The sequence below is a fragment of the Opisthocomus hoazin genome, chromosome 2 (assembly GCF_030867145.1).
Source record: "Opisthocomus hoazin isolate bOpiHoa1 chromosome 2, bOpiHoa1.hap1, whole genome shotgun sequence".
NCBI classification, from domain to species: domain Eukaryota; kingdom Metazoa; phylum Chordata; class Aves; order Opisthocomiformes; family Opisthocomidae; genus Opisthocomus; species Opisthocomus hoazin.
In genome coordinates, this window is record NC_134415.1 from 83,391,761 (window position 1) to 83,409,767 (window position 18,007).

Here is an 18,007-nt window from a genome sequence, read left to right on the forward strand (position 1 = left end):
TTTGAGAGCAACCTAGATTTAGGCTGCATTCAGATGGCCATGTAACCACAATCCACTTTAAGTAAGGGTTTAGGAGACTGCAGACACAGATCTTCTATCAAAATTTAGGCAACTCACTTTTCATTGTGTCAGTTGTTCCATTCTGTAAATTGGAAAGCAATACTCTTTGAGGTAATTAAGAGGATGTAGATATTAATGCCTGTTAGTAAGTCAAACACTATAATGAAGATCCCCACTGAAAATATGCACTAAATAAAACTATTACAAGGAAAGTTAAACCAAACCAAGGGCAAGTCCTGCCTCACCAACCTAGTGGCTTTCTATGATGGTGTAACAACAAGAGTGGACGAGGGAAAACCTATGGATGTCATCTATCTGGATTTTTGTAAAGCCTTTGACACGGTCCCCCACAACATCTTTCTCTCCAAATTGGAGAGCCATGGATTTGATGGGTGGACTGTTCGGTGCATAAGGAATTGGCTGGATGGTCGCAGCCAAAGGGTAGTGGTCAACGGCTCAATGTCCGGATGGAGACCACTGATGAGTGGAGTCCCTCAGGGGTCCATACTGGGACCGGTGCTGTTCAATATATTTATCAATGACATGGACTGCGACATTGAGTGTACCCTCAGCAAGTTTGCAGATGACACCAAGCTGAGTGGTACGGCTGAGACACCAGAAGGACGGGATGCCATCCAGAGGGACCTGGACAAGCTGGAGAGGTGGGCCTGTGTGAACCTCATGAGTTTCAACAAGGCCAAGTGCAAGGTCCTACACCTGGGTCGGGGTAATCCCCCCTATCAATACAGGCTGGGGGATGAAAGGATCGAGAGCAGCCCTACTGAGAGGGACTTGGGGGTACTGATAGACGAAAGGCTGGACATGAGCCGGCAATGTGCGCTGGCAACCCAGAGGGCCAACCGTGTCCCGGGCTGCATCAAGAGAAGCGTGGCCAGCAGGTTGAAGGAAGTGATTCTGCCCCTCTACTCTGCTCTGGTGAGACCTCACCTGGAGTACTGCCTTCAGCTCTGGAGCCCTCAGCACAAGAAGGACATGGAAATGTTGGAGCGGGTCCAAAGGAGGGCTACAAAAATGATCCGAGGGCTGGAGCAGCTCTCCTATGAGGACAGGCTGAGAGAGTTGGGCTTGTTCAGCCTGGAGAAGAGAAGGCTGCGGGGAGACCTGATTGCAGCCTTTCAGTACTTAAAGGGAGCCTATAGGAAAGATGGGGACCATCTTTTTAGTAGAGACAACAGTGACAGGACAAGGGGTAATGGTTTTAAACTAAAACAGAGTAGGTTTAGGCTAGATATGAGGAAGAAATTCTTTACAATGAGGGTGGTGAAACACTGGAGTGGGTTGCCCAGAGAGGTAGTGGAGGCCCCATCCCTGGAAACATTCAAGACCAGGTTGGACAGGGCTCTAAGCAACCTGATCTAGTTAGCGGTGTCCCTGCTCGCTGCGGGGGGGTTGGACTAGATGACCTCTAGGGGTCCCTTCCAACCCAAAACTTTCTATGATTCTATGATTCTATGAAAAATTTTGTTTACAGGCATTGCGGAACAAAACCAAAATATCTGCATCTCCAACAGATGGAGATATAAATATCTGAGTAAATTTAATCCACAAGCTGTTTTAACAGCCTCCGGTATGAAAAAAAGACATAGGTTACATATTTTAAAACTTTAAAAAAAATCCATAATTTTGAGCAATTATTTCAGAATTATAACAGACGTTATCCATAATGTAGTTATGTGAAAAATCTTTGAAGAAACTGACACACTGGAAGGATTTTCTAATTAAGCTAGCAGATACAAATGTAGTCAATTGTAATTATGAATCATCTAGATTATTGAAAAGAAAATTTAAGATAATTAAGTGATGAAATCTCTTATCAGTCACTTGCTAGTTATCTGACAGGTTTAAAGAGAGTTTGATACAAGTTTAGAAATATGATTAAAGATTGGTAATGTGAAGCTAAAAGAAAAATGTTTCACTCAAGAGCAGGCAATCTTATCTGCCTTTTTATACACTGAATTTTAATGAATACCTTAATGCTGATTCTTCAATGGATTAATCAGTATTTACATTTTGATGTCATATTTATAATTTTTATATTAATCTCCTAACATGTTTTAAAATAAATAACTTAAGTTATGCTTGCTTATCCTGTTTATCTTCACAAAGCCATTTATCACTTTAAAAAGACACAGCAAAGTCTTAAAACAGATCTGCCCAGGAGGCCAAGAAAGTAGGCCTCATGCAGAAATCAGTGCATCAATGTCCGTAGTTCATGAAAAAAGCCTATCACATCATGTATGAGTAAGCCTTGAGGAATACAGGCAAGTGTGGAGTAATACTTATCAATTCCTGTAATTTACCAGTCCAAATATTCTGTAAAAACTCCCAATAATTTCATTTATGCTGAGCAAGGTGTTAGAGAATTGTCATGATTCTAGCATATTCACTCACCTTCATAAGTTACTATGGAAAATAACTGACCATTGACAGCATCCGTTTTGAAAATTAATCTGTGCCACCAATGGAGTGCTGAACTCACTGGGCTCAGGATCAATTATCTAGTTCTCATAACCTTTTCCTAACAAGTGAGGTGCATAAACCTGGTTAAAATCAAAGTCTATAGAATTTAGGACATTCAAGCAAAGCTCACACTGTTCAATTTTTAGTGTCAAAGATGTCAATATTAATTACAATACTTTAAGGGGCTAGCACCCTAATAAACAAATGGAAAATTTTCGATTATATCCTAGAACCAGACTCCTTGTAGTTATTTTGGTATGTATTTATCCACGGATAGCTTGTTGCAAAGAACATACGTCATTGTATCTTCCATTTAAAATATAACAGCAACTTGTAGTGTTTTATCAGAGCAACAGTTTAAGAATAGCTGACTGATTTATTATATTGTTTGTGGGTTTTTATTAGCTTCCAAAGAAATCCTGTTAGGCCTATAGGCTAGGTGTGTAGATAAACTGAAGTCCCAGCATCTCTGTAGTTATACCACATTAATTGTTTTGTGTAAATAGCAAAAGACATAACAGGCATACTACTGATGTGCAGCATGACTGTACTCAGTTTTGCCAAAACAATGATAGTAGTACAGATTTTTGGTCTTACAGAGTGCCAAAACTCATTAAGAAGAGTTGAACAACTGATATGCTGGAAGTAGGTCCTTAACTCAAGTTAATGTGATGTCATCACATAAACTTCTTGGACCAAAAGATCTTGGAGGCAAGACAGATACCATGCTGATAATCCACTTACCTTTTTTCCTTATTGTGTTACATAATGTTTGTGTTTTGTTAGCATTCCATTTTTGCAGGCACTCTACACAAACACAAAGGTTAAAACCAAAAACAAAAAAAGAAATCCAGTTACCAGGGCAAAACCAAAAAGGTAGAGAAAAGGCAATGAAATTACAAGAAAAATGAAGGAATTCTTTTCATGAAACTCAGCCTGCTAATAGCATGTATCACAGGTTGACAAATGTAAGATGAGTTGATTCTCTGTCTTATAGAAACTGAAATGATCTCTATGCTTCTTAGGTAATTTCTGGAATATGACGTTAGAATAGGGATTCCTATAACATGAATCCATCTACAGAAGAAATAAAGAAAAGGCAAAAGAAAATAAAACTCTAGCAATCTGAATATAATGTCCATCACCAGAAAAGAAAGTTCTGAGCTGAAACACGGACAACCGATAATTTCAATAGTCTAGTTATAATTGGGTTATTTTGATTTTAAGGGCCTTATGTTCTCTCCCTCAGGCCAAAGATCACCTGTCTGGTAGAACACTGTACTGATCTTAAAACACAGAGAGGCAAGCAAGAGTCCAGATCAGAAAGATAGTAGTAGATTTGGCTTATTTGGGAAACAACTAATTGAGAGAAACAAAAAAAAAAACCAAACCAAAACCAACCTTGATAAGCTTTATGAAACAGAACTCCTTTTGGTAATTTGAAAGCTACGCATGTGCTTCTGCAGTTACTAAGTTCATGAGTCTGTGATTTAAAATCCTGCTGAGAGTTTACTGTATCATAGGATAGTATTCTGGTCTAGAAAAAGCTGCTGGATCTCAGGAACCTTGAACACAAATGGCTTTTACTATTTTTTTTCCCATGTCAGGCAACTTTGCTTCAAAACTTTCAGAGAGAAAGACGAAAATATGTCCATTAAAAAGGTATGATGAAAAAGGCTATACATTTTGAAGTAACTAAGCAGTCTGGAATGTTTCAAAACAGAACAGTGCACCAGTTGCTTTCAGTCACTGTACCACTCACTCTAAGGTAGTGAACATTGTCCACCACAGTTTCAGAGATGAAATTTTCTTATTTTTTTACACCTAATCAGACAAGTCACTAAAATTTGAAGTCCAGTTGGACAGATATTTAGTCGTGGTTCTCCTGGTAACGTTCATAAATGACTCAGCAGCAAAAAAAACTTTTAAAAATGTATTTTTTGTTATTTTCTAAGCAGAGACCAGGATTTTTTTTTTTTTTTTATTATTGAATTAGGGTTCCAAGTGAATGAAGATGAAAGGATATTGTGAAGGAAGATGAAAGCATATTTATGGCCTGATGGAAAGTTCATAATTTGTCTTGCATGTTTCAAGTTGCAAGTAGATTATGTCTTCGGACAACCGGAAAAAGCTTCATGTTCACAAACCCTTCAAGTACTCGTGGGCACTTGAAGCACCCTGATATCTGCTGAAAAGACAACACAGCAGGGCACAATCAGCCCAGGAGATTTCTAGAATGCTTTGGTGATAACTGCCTGACACAGGTGATGGAGGAGCCGAGAGGAAAGATCTTCTGCTGGATCTCTTACTTACAAACATGGAATAATCAGGGTGACGGACAGCATTGGCTGAAGGTGATGGATTTCAGGATTCTGGGGGAAGAGGATCAGGGCAAAAAGTAGGATCATAAACCTGGATTTCAGCAAAGCAGAACTTGGCCTTTTGCTTTCCAAGACGTAATTAGAAGAATCTTAAGGAAAGCAGTCATGAAATGCAGGACAGTGTTACAAATGCCAAAGCCCACCTGGACTGAATCAAGCAAGCTTTGTGAAAGGCAACAAGAAGGGTTTCTACAGGTTTATCAACAGCTAAAGTAAGTCTAGGGAAATTGTGAAATGACTGCACAATGAGGGTGGAGGTCTGGTGGCAGAAGACATGGAGAAGGCCAAGTACTCAATATCGTCTTCATTTTGGGTCTTTATGGGTACAACTGGCATTTAGAAACGCCAGGTGTCTGAGACCAGTGGGCAAGTCTGGAACAAGGAAGACTTACCCTTGGTGGACAAGGATCAGCTTAGGGAACATTTAAACAAACTGAACATGTATAAGTTGATGAGACATGATGAGATGCACCTGCAAAGGCTGAGGGAGATGACTGGTGTCATTGTGAGGTCATTTTTGATAATCTTTGAAAGCTCATGGTGGTTGGCAGACACGCCTGAGGACTGGAAGTAAGCAAAACATCACTCCTACCTTCATGGAGGGCAATAAGGAGGATATGGAGAACTACAGGCTCATTAGCCCTATCTCCATCCCTCAGAAGGTCATGGAGCAAATCCTCCTGGAAATCGTTTCCAAACATAATAAGGACAAGAATGTGACTGGAAGTAGTCAGCTTGGTTTTACAAAGGGGAAAAACTGTCTAATCAACCTGATAGACTTCTATAGTCAGAACACTGGCTTCATGGATGAGCGAAGCTGTTTATTTTTACTGCACTAAGGGTCTCAGCATTATCGCTGAATCCAGTTTGTAGGATTCCTATGCAAAAAGTTCACCCAACACACAATGTTTAAAAAGCATAACAGCATTTATTGCTCTATTATAGCCTTGCATAAGCAGTTACTAGCATATTGTTCCCCTTTTATGAGAGTCTTACCAACTCGACTACATCCGAGACACTGCTGACCAGGAGGGTGACCATTAGCAGGGTCATTGCGGAGAAGGGGAGTTAGGCGCGGCAACTTCAGGGCATCCCCTGCGATTCGTAAAGTGTGCTCTGTTTCCTCTCGCTCTCTCTTTTTGCTTTGAGATGCTCCTTTTTATCCCCTTAGCAGATTTAATGGAAAAAGTACTGACTAGACACTGCTGTGCATGCTGGCCAGTGCGCGCAGCAAGGCCTGCCAAGTACAGACTCTGTTGGCTAACAGCGGTTTTCGGAGTGCAACAAGATGTTGCTTGATAACAGCCTCCCTAGTTCCCTACTTCCAAGGTCTGCAGTGACACGTTGCTCAATAACACCCCCCCCCCCCCTTAGTTCCCTTCTTCAAAGGTAGCATCATCCAGCTGCTTTCAGCTTGTAATTTTCCATAGCGACCCTACATGGACCATCATCAAAAATCACTCACACAATCCCACATAATAACATCACAGACAAACTGATGAAGTATGGACTAGGTCAGTGAACAGTAAGGTAGGTTGAAAACTGGCTCATCTGTTGTGGTCAAAATGTTGTGATCAGTGGCAGAAAGTCCAGTCACAGACCAGTAACTAGTGATGTACCCAAAGGGTTGATGGTGGGTTTCATACTCTTTAGCATCTTCACTAATGACCTGTACAATGGGACAGAGTGCATTGTCAACTAGTATGCACATTACACAGACAAGGAGTTGTTGATAAAGCAGATATTTGTGCTGCCATTCAGAAGGAGCTGAATGGGCTGAAGAGATGGGCCAATAGGAACTTCATGAGGTTGAACAAAGGGAAAAGACAAGTTCTGCACCTGGAGAAGAATAACTCTGTGCACCAGCCCAAGCTGGGGGCCAACCAACTAGAAAGCAGCTTTGTAGAGGACCTGGGGGTCCTAGTGGACAACAGACTGAACATGAGCCAGCAATGTGCCTTTGCAGCCAAGAAGAGTAACAGAACCCTTGGTTGCATTGGGTAAAAGCATTGTGGGCAAAAGCATTGCCAGCAGGTCAAGGAAGGTGGTCCTTCCCCTCCACTCAGCACTGGTGAGACATATCTAGAGTGCTGGGTCCAGTTCTAGACTCCCCAGTACAAGAGAGACAGTGACATAACAGAGTGAATACGTCTCTCAGCAAAGGGCCACAAAGATGATTAATGGATTGAGCATGTGTCATATGGGGAGAGGCTGAGACACCTGGGACTCCTCAGCCTGGAGTATACAAGGCTCAGTGGAATCTGACAAGGGGAAGACAGAACCAGGCTCTCAACGGTGTTCAGTGCGATGATAAGAGGCTGTGAGCACAAACTGAAATGAAAGAAATTACCTTTAAATATGAGGAGAAAAATCTTTTTCACTGTAAGTATAATTGAACACTGGAAACAGAGAGGTCGTGGAGTCTGCATCCTTGGAAATATTCAAAACCTGACTGGACAACATCCTAGGCAATCTTCTTTAGTTAACCCTGCTTTGAACAGGGACATTGGACTTGACAGTCTCCAGAAGGCCCTTCCAGCTGGAGAAGTCACTGCGCTCAACAGTTGAAAACCTCAGCGATTCTATAATTCTATGAGTCTATGTTTCTATAAGAGATGTCCCTTATCAAGCCCACAAATAATTCTTACTTCACAGAAATGAGCATTTTTAACATAGATATTAATGCATGGAGTGGCTTAGCAGATGTATATATCAGAAATTTCTATTGATCTACCCAAGTCTAAATGGCTGTTGTAGTTTTGGCCTGTGGCCAGCAACAAAGGACCATACTGTCGCTCTATCTCTTCTCCCCCCGCTGAGGTCGGAAAGAGAATGGAAAGAAGGGCAGTTTAACAGAACAGCAAATGAAGTGAACAGTAACAACAACAATACTGATAAGAAAAAATATGTAAAAAACAAACAACGAAATGCACAATGCAACTCTCACCGCATAATGCCCCACTCGCAATGTTCCCACCTGGCCAGCTCCCCCGACTCAGAGCAGAGCATGATGGCACATGGTATCGAATACTCTGTTTTGTTTGGCCAGTTTGGGTCAGCCCACCCAGCTGTGTCCCCTCCTGGCTTCTGGTGAAAATTAATCCTGTCCTGGCCGAACCCAGGACAATGGCCCAGACAGTTAGCATGGTTAAAGCATAAAGCGAATGGTATAGTTACGGCTACTACATTATGTTACTTTGCGCTGCCTGGGTTTAACAGCCGGCAGTCTACTTGTGGGACACCGACAAGAGACAACCTTTGGCATATACCCATCATAAGATTTGAACTCGTACCTGCAATACCAAATTGCTATGAATTTTGTCTGTGGTAGATGAGGTAGCCCATGGAACGTTAACAGCAGCTCAAACCTGTACCAATCTTCAACATTTTCTTATAATTTTTCAGGTAATTTTAATGCAGGGAAAAGTCTCTTATTTCCTCCAAGCAGAACTCCTACAGTCATGGCAAAGAAGGAACTCTAAGATTTTTCCATTATTTTTAGCTCATGCTACATTTGGACTTGATGATCTTAGAGGTGTTTTCCAACCTATGCTTTTATGATTCTTACGTAGCTGGAAAAACTATGCTTACTTTCTATGACAAGAAAAGAAAGGCATTCTCTCATCTCTGAGAATTCCTGAAAGACATATGTATGTATAATTTCTAGTGTACACATCAACATTCATATAAATAAAGTTAATCATTACCGAGTGGCATTCCTTTAAAAAGAAAAAGGTGAAAGACAAAGCTGATCTGTTTGTCCTCAAGGTCAGATGCATTGTTTCCTTTCATTTATCTACAGTCAGCTTTTTTCTCAAATTACCACAATTCTGTTTTTCCAGCAGTCATAGAAAGCTAGTGTTATTGGATAGAAACAAGAGGAAGAATTTCTTTAATTTTAATTAAATTATCTTTCATAGAAAATTTCTAATGATGTCCAAAAATAATAAAACAGGATTGGTATAGATTTTGACAATGAGAGGCTTGTCAATCTAAGTGGGCAGATACAATGAAGGAAGGGTAAATGCCTAGTGTTCAACTCAAAAAACTATTTAATCTTAGCTTTTCCAAGCTTAAATCAATTAAAAGTTCTCTTTCACAAAGACCGTCTTGCATATATCTCTTCTTTTTGTGTATTAACCTACATTTTTCATTTTTGAAGTAGCTGATTTCATACTAAAACCTTTATAGAAGTTATGTGAGCATAATGTTCTATATTCCTATACCCCAACCACGTAGGGAAATTTCTAGTAAGATGAGATTGTGTCATAGCTACTTTGGTTTGGTTTTGTTATTTTTTTTATTATTATTATTATTCTATTGCTGTAGTCATTAGGATTTCAGGCAATGAACTAAACCAATATATTACTAGACTGGTACTCAATCAGATCACTGTCACTTCAAACATCATTTAAGAAGATCTATTTTTTTTATTATTTATATAGCTCCATAGTTCATGGTGCTACATAGAACAAATCAAAGACAGATTCCCTGCCCCCTAAGAGCTTACAGTCTAGGCAAGTACAAGAACAACAGGAGGAGATAACACAGGCAGGGGACAGAGAGGGGTAGTAAATGAAGAGAAGGACAATTAGATTACAGTCATATGAAAAGCTACTGTGTTTGTCTTGGTGGATACAAACTGGGGAGATGAGGTGCTTGAGTAACTTTATTTTTAATTAGAGCTACATTTTATAGGAAAGCCAGAAGTATCAGAGGTGCTTGTAGGAAGGCAAAGAGGTAAGACTAGAAGGGAACAGGACACTAACATATTTGAGGTTGGAAAGTAATAATCTTGGGTGTCAGATGAGTCAACCTTAGTGGCCCTTTCTTCTCCTACGTATTTTTGAAGATGTGACAAAAAGCACGGTTGCTCCTGTACACTTAAACTCAGGCTGGTATCTTATTTTGCCTTTAATATTGTATCAGTACACATTTGGGGATTATTGGACAAAATCTTGATTCCTCTGAAGTACAATATTTGACACTGCTTTCAAAGTAGTCAGCATTTCAAACATCATATTTTGTGATTGTTGATGTATTTGTAGACACTAGTGTATCTGGAGACTAAGAAAAGTTATGTCTAAAGTATTTCCAATATTTTTATAATATTCTTAATATAACAATAATAATAATAAATTATTTTATAGCTTTATCTTTTACCTCTTTGTATGCTGTTATCTCTGCTCATGACCTCTTTTCCCTGAAAACATTTTGGGTTTTAGAATATCAGGGCATTTCTCCTACTTCTCTTTGAGGCTTTGGATTTTGATGGGGGTTTTTTCTTCATAAATTAGGTATTTTCCATTCTGAAATATTAACTAGTTAGTGTAGTAGGGCTAAACAGTGTTATTTCGTTTTTTTTGGAAGACTCTATGGATGAAACCAGGAAGGTTTATTGCACAGAACCTCAAGTAATACAAACATGAAAGAACAGATTCTTTCAAGCCTATACTGAATTCTTCAATTGAAAATTGAGATAGAAACTTCAGACAGTAATATCTCACACAAAAACTGCCAGATATTCCTTGGATATGTTTGCATTTGTGTTTATGTAATAGGAGAGCACTATTAAATGGCCTGCTGATGTCTATAATAGGCCAAATTCTCATTTACTATGAAGCACCATATATCTCTTGATTTCATCCAACTATTTGGTTCCTAATTTTCACTACCAGTCCTTCTCAAATGACATTTCTCAAAAAGCTGAAGGGTTTTGTTATTTATTCTGCAATATCCATGTAGTTATCTATCGCTATATGGCCATGCTGAGGCAACCTGAAGATCCAAATTGAGACCTTGAGAATCCTTAAAGATTATAGACTTCTATCTTTGAAACAGATACAGTAAAAAAAAAAAAAAAAAAAAGTTCCATTCTGATTCTACCTTTCTACCTCCCATTTTCATCCACTGGGTAGTGCCATATAACTGACTTAGAACTGCTTTTAAAGTCTTCTCTAGAGTGACTTTCAAGGTCAGTCAAAGAAGCATCCATCATCCTGTCCTGGGAAATAAACACATTAATTGAGCTATGCTTTGAAAACCACATGATGCAGTTATATACAGATTCTGAATCTTCATGGGCCAGATGCTCACTTGATTTTAGCTGGTGTAGTTCCATTGACTTAATGACACTACAGAAATTTATACTACATGAGCATTTGCGACTAAACAATTCAGAGGCCTTTCAAAATGAGGAAGTTTTCTTCAGAATTGAGGATTTCCTTCATAATAGTGAAGGGAAAATGAACCATTGACCTTTTTGGAGCATGTAACTACCAGTAACATTTTCTACTGGGAGTCAACTCTTTGTTAGTCATTTTTCCTTAAACGTCTTAATTTTAAGTACAGAAATAATTACTAATGCATAACAAAGTAACAGTATAAACTAATTTATTTTTTTTTTTTAAAGCCATTACCCTACTTTGAATCTATGGAGCCAGAAATTTCTAGTCTTGATCTTAAATACAAATCTCCAGTTCCTTTTCATATTTCCCTTAATAATGGAAGGCTAAAATTCTCACTGAAGTCTTAATTAAGCCACACTACCTCTGCATTAGGATTCTTGTTCCTTGGGGGATTTTGACCCAATAAAATATTTGGGACATATTCTGCAATCACACTTACTTTGGCTCACGTAAAGCTTAATGAGAATTAGTCACGTGAATCAGGGTGAGAATGGCACTCCTGCTTACTTCAGCAACCTTAATGGAAAAAAGAAAGTTTTCTTTGAATATAATACAGTATTTTATTACATGATTTTATAAAACTTATTGTAAATCATCAATCAAATGCAATAGCCAATTATATTTTCCATTCCAAACCATCATAATTAGTTTTCATTGTGTTGTGTGACAGTTACTTTCTTTCCTTTTGTATTTTAACGACTTATCTTAAATACGTATTACATAAGTATACTCATTTTCAGAATCTTTGTTGAAGGTGTTTTAATCTTTCTACTTCAGACAAAGATAATATGTTCTTTTTTATCACATAAATTGGTATGAAGATCTCACAAATATCAGAGAATTTGCTTTCTCTGTCCCTATTCACAATTGAAATGGCCAGCTCAGTCTCTATGAAGTTTTATGAGAACTGGGTAGTAGACACAAACTTTTCCTTTCCCCCAAATTTCATGATATAATTTCTACAACTTGTATGATATATTTTATACTCCTGCGCTAGAAAGATGATGATAAGTTCAAATTAAGCCGCAGTAAACAAGTGATCTCATTACTCACCAATGACTGATTATCTATGATAATTTTACGTTTGTTTTTTTAAATTAGTCAAATGATTTATTATATAAAGACCATCGTCCTAACCGTTTTTGGTGACATAACATTCCTACATAGCCCATCCTGTATAGTTTTTGTTGAGATACAAATAAATTTACAGTAGATGGAGGTGCAAGATTGAGCATCTGTAGGGCAGTATTTCAAAATGTTATGTTCAGGAACTCACCACAGGAAGGACGTATAAATTAGCTTTGCTGCTAAGAGCCAAATCCTGCAAAAACTTATCACAATGTGCTGCACTGGCTTTTCTCAGAAATCCCAGCAAATTCTCCAGTCATGTGTTTAGTGGCAAGAATCAGCAGGATAGGGCACTAAGTTGAAGTTAAGTACCAATACTGACACAAAGTACTGTACATACGTTGCTCAAATCACACAGCAAAAATAAAACAACTAAAACTGACATAATTTCAATGCTTTTTTTTTTTTTAATTTTGTGCATTCGATTCAAACAGCAAACTGAGTGCACTTTAACTGTTATCACAATGTGGTCAAGAGGTCTGTGACTTTTACCATTTACACACAATTGTTCATGACAGCATGTTATCAGCCTAGTGGAAACCAGGGGTGTAGCATGGTAAGCAGTGGTGGTAGTGCACCTTTTTTTTTATATTATCTAACTTGAAAATATGTCTCTTCTAAGATTCCTTATTCTTGATAAAAATAGTTTTCACCAAACGTTGGTGGTGCACACGCACTACCATTCATGCTTGGCATCACACCCCTGACAGAAACACATGTTCTTATTTTGTTGATAAAAAGTATTACAAAAATTTCCATACAAAAACTATTTTCATAGAAATCTTGCATTTCCACAAATAAACCTGAACATTTTTTTTTTTTGAAAAAAAAAAAACTGCTCAAGAATTTTGTTCATTTAGTACTGTGACTGTATTGAAAAATGCAGTCCTCCTTAAGGTTCTCCACATCCACTTCTTTTAGGTGACCCGTCCCACTTCCAATATTAGCGAGAATTGCACAGGCTCCATTGAGTTCAATTAGTAGCAGGAATAAGGGTTTCAAAACCCTTTCAGGCTAAAATGCAAGCCCTCTATGTGTGAGATACACTGCTTCCCACCCCCCTCCCTCTTTTCACAATTCAAGAAAAAAAAGTAATTGCTTACATCTAAAGGCTGTAAGATACATTCCTTTGTACTAAGGAAACTTTCATTCATCTAAAAACTGGGCCAAAATTATGGATATTTTTTTTTGGTTTTTTTTTTTTTTAATCAATGTTCCAGCCCAGGTAAATTTAAGTTTTTGTTGGTTTTTTTTGTGTTTTTTTTTTTTTAATTATTATTTATTTACTTAGTTCAGTGACACAGACAATCCAAAAAGCAGGTGAGCATCCTCATATTTATCCTACTATTCATGGGATTCATGTTTCTTCACTTTAACATTTCTGCCATCCAGGAAGCTCGTACCGCCTTTCCAGATGGTAGTTTCAGTCTACCAGCAGTTACCAATTCTTCTGTGCTTGGAAGTTCAGAAGAACATACGGTTTCTCGTCCCACTACAGTTCTGAGATAATACTTTTACTAGACTCCTTCCATGGTTAGTATCATCTTGGACATTTATTCTCCACCTCCTGGCAACCGTTGAACTTCAAAAGGAACCTGTAATTTCTCACTGAGACTGCATTTGAAACCAGCCACAAAACTCACATGGAACATTCATTCATTCAGAATGGTGGAAACCCATGACGTACAGTGTAACCCCACGTAACTTGGTTGATCCATGATGCTTGTGATTCGAGTCTGGCCATTGCAACTGCTGAGATCACAGAGTCTCTAGTTCATAGACACAGCGGCATGAGGTAACTCATTTTATTTTGCACAGGTTGCATATTTCCACAGGAAACATTCTTGCAAGGTTGTTTGGAAAAAAAGACGACAGTTTGTGCTTGGGCTATTTGGCTTCCCAGCTCTATGCCATGGTTTCTTTACCCGGCAACCTTCTGTCATTAAATGTGTGCATGTTGATAACTTCTTCTGTTTTCACAATAACGGGGGCCTGTGGCTTGTGTTTTAATCGACGCTGACACTTCAGAGACATCCTTAGCTCCTCTACCATGGCACTACAGAAGGACCTCTACAGAGGAAGAAATAAAAAAAACCATCTGTGAGACACTTCTATCTGTAATGTCTAGAAGCAGATTGACTCTGTTGGCACAGCCTTGTCAGTCCTGTAAGTCTGCTCTATCTCAGCCTGGAGCTCATAACAAATTGCTGTCTTTTAAATATGCATCACATAATAATTAAAATGACTTACCAAGCTGTGATGACTCAGTGAAAAAATCGCCTTGTCTCTACAATTATTCATCTGGCAGCTACTGACTATGGATGCATATGCTACATAAAAATACTTCAGATGTTCTGTTAACATAGTTTAGCCTTAAGGGATAGCATCCGTATGTAATATGTATGTTAGATAGTCAGTAAAATCTCCTTGCCCATATTTCAAAGTAACACATTTAATTTCTAAATTTCTATTCCTCAACAAAACAACAACCCTTAGTGTAGGAAGTTTACCTAAACTACTGCTGAAATACTGTTAAAATGCAGACTCATTAGTGAAAACAAATATCTACTCCATTATTTTTAATATCTTCTGTATCTAATCACTTCTTCCACTACTGATTATCATTTGTGGAACACATATTTGTAAAAAATATTCACTTTCAACAATCTTTATAAAGAGGATATTACCAGAAAAACAGTTTATTAACATGTTTTCATCAAAAGCTGGATTCTCAAAACCCATTTTTAATTTAAAATGCAAGAAATTTGAAAAGTAAAGTAAAATGTCCCTTATTCCCTCAGTCTGACTGAATTCTCAGCTGCTAATAGTGTCCTGAGCCATGAGACTCTCCTCAGTGTGAGAACTGGGGTATGGATGTAATATGGAAGTTTGGAAGAGGAGTCTCCGTTTTGAGGCCTGTGAATTAACCATTTTTATCATGTACTTTAACTTAAAGGTTTTCCAGCTAATGGAGAAATATATTAACTAAATAACACATCCCAGAGCCTGAGATGTTATAACTGGCCTCTGACAACTGCTCTCACCCAAAGCAAATTCGAGGTATAATCTAGCCCTTTGCATTTGCTTTCTTAATAACTATCTCCAGTCCAGGGAGATGATCTGGATAATGAAAAAAAAAGTAAAAAACACAGAGCACCTAGAATTACTGTAAATATCTCTTGATCATTGTCTGATTTTGTATGATTAGTGGTAGATTATCAGTCAGTATATAATCGCCTAATTTACCTCCCAAATCAAGAACTCTGCTTTATTTGTAAACTGTTACATCTCCATTATTCGTACAAACCTTGAGTTTGGAGACTAGATCCAGAAAATATTTAAGCACCTCACCCTACCTAGTTCTTTGGGAGCCTAAATTGAAACTGCATTTATGAAAAACTGCATTCAGCTTCCAACCTCCAGGGCTGGAGGCACTTTGAGCAGTAAGGCACTCAGTTTTCTACATTAAATTTTACAGGCTAGTTATTTGCCCATAGCCAGTAGAACTTCTGCTAAATACACTGGTGCTTGACTTAGTCCTGCATCCCATACTAATTCACACTCAAGTTCTCCATGCATAAGGTCATAAGTTCAGTAGGTGCTCTGAAAGGACCTAACAAATCAATTTCCTCAAAAAAGTGACAACAGTTAAAGAAGGACACATGGCAGGCATTACAACTGTCTTCTGTGCGGTCATTCATCAGCTGGAGTATTAGAGCTGAATGAGACACATATTTGAGAGCATCAATTCAACAGTGTATTCTGCCAGAGGAAATTTATGTTTCAATGTCTCAGAAAAGGGCTGTAACCTATAGGTGTTAGACCATTTCAAGGTAAAATCACCTGTAGGTTCCACCTACTGATCCTGTTCCACTGCACCAGAGCAGATAACAGAGGCAGAGTGGGAGAAAGTGAAAGAGAGAGAGTGCAGGCTGTTCTGTAAATTAGGGATTACAGTACACAGTGGCAGAGGAATGGCTTCAGTGGTAGTTCCTGTTTGACAACTTCAACATATTTATGTAAAATTCTGCTTAGTGCAAAAAAGTGCAAACATGAGTTCTCTCAGTCATGAGAACTGAACCTGAATCCCCCAAATACTGCACAAATGTCCTCTTCTCTAATCCTCTGTATGAATAAGGGAATAGGAAGGTGGGAAGGAAAGGGTAATCATACTCTGGCTGTGATGCTCTTCCTTTCAAATGTTCTTTTCTCTTGTTGAGTTTGAAATAAAGCCATGACACCTAGTCAACTTACAACAGAAAAGGTTTAGGCGCCTACAACTAAGAAAAGTTTAAGATGTGAATCCGAAGGAGAGGAATGTATTTCTCTCTGGTGCAGAGCCAAGCACAAGTCCTTCAGAGGCCAAAATTCAAGACAGAACTCATCATTCCTGGCTGGCTACATGGAGTGACTTCTGCAATGAACACTCTTTAGCAATTCCTTTTAAAAATGTTCCGGTGCACTGGGTTGATATCCAAGACAGAACTTACGGCTTTCATTGTGTGAATGAGGTGGCTAAAATTTCTGATCAAATGGTCTGAGATGTAATATGTCAGATCTTCATGCAATGTATCTTTACCTAGCATTGTGTACAAAGTAGGAAACTGTACCTCCTTCTTAACCAGCTGTACTTTGAAGGAAAATATTCAATTCTCTTAGACTTTCTCTTTTTTTAAGAAAGTGCTGTTGTTTAACATCAGAATTGCAATTATGATTATGAATCTGAAATTAGCCCCAAAATCTTTCAAAAGGGCAAGTTTTCATTTAATATTCCCTCATGGCTTACAGGCTAAATTGCTAAGGCTTGCAGATCTTGGCATTTTGACTATGTAGAGAACCTAGCACATAACTCAGGAATTTCGCGGGGAATCCATTAAGAAGTAAATGCTGCAACTCTCAGTGCTACTCCTCCTCGAGCCATTATATGTCTCTAATCTCTGGAATCAAAGACCTAACTGAAACATTCCGCAGAGCAAAATCCTTCTCAATTTAAAAATGATGCATTAGCAAGTAACACTTTCAAGATTGTACTCCACGTCTTTTTTTGCTAATACATTTAACGAGTGCTAAAACACAATTCTTTTCAAGATCCATCAATCCACCAAAATGTTTTGCAAAGATCTACAAACACGTACCAAAGGGTATAAATTTTTAGGTAATATCAGTAGGAATAGCATTACAATCAACAGCCAAGAGGTGAGAAGATACATGCACTTGATGCCAACATTCTGAAATATCCTGAAAATGAGATCTCAAGAAACTTGCCAACACATTTTGTCTGAGAATTTAACCTGGATCTGAAAACTCACTAAATGAGAAATGTTGGCAAGACTGACAGTCTTAAAAAGGCAGTTCACACTTTTGGGACAGTTATTTTATCTAGAAAATTCTTCCATTCTGTGTTTTCAAATTATTTGTATAAATTAAGCTCATGGCAACTTATCTGCATTTATTGTATTAAAAATATGATTTAATAGCTTTATTTACTAAGTTTTTTATGTATGCTATGTATTTTAAAACATCAAATATCTGAAAAGATTAAACAGCATTAGTTTCCAGACAGTACCATTGTTTTGGTAATTAAGCACTGAATAAGAGATTTTTTTTTTTTTTTGCTAATTTCACTCACTCATATATTTTAAAAAAGACAAATTCAAGGCTATGTAAAAGTTCATTACCTGGATCCTTATTCTTCTTTGGTTTCTTTCTGATAAATATAAACAGTTTTTCCACATATTCCAAAATCATATTAAGAAAAGATTTACAAAG

General features: G+C 38.0%; 1 protein-coding gene across 4 annotated transcripts in view; it reads right to left on the bottom strand.

The window, feature by feature from the left end:
- Positions 1 to 9,389: 9,389 nt before the first annotated feature.
- Positions 9,390 to 18,007, bottom strand: part of GRIK2 (glutamate ionotropic receptor kainate type subunit 2) — a 439,202-nt gene continuing 430,584 nt past the window's right edge. For 3 of the 4 annotated variants that reach the window (XM_075414311.1, XM_075414312.1, XM_075414314.1), the window contains one exon: positions 14,199 to 14,308. In XM_075414311.1, the coding sequence (XP_075270426.1) occupies positions 14,295 to 14,308 (14 nt within the window). In that variant the 3' untranslated portion in view covers positions 14,199 to 14,294. Of the gene's footprint in view, positions 14,309 to 18,007 lie in introns of all 4 variants that reach the window. The other variant, XM_075414313.1, reaches the window with a different exon arrangement.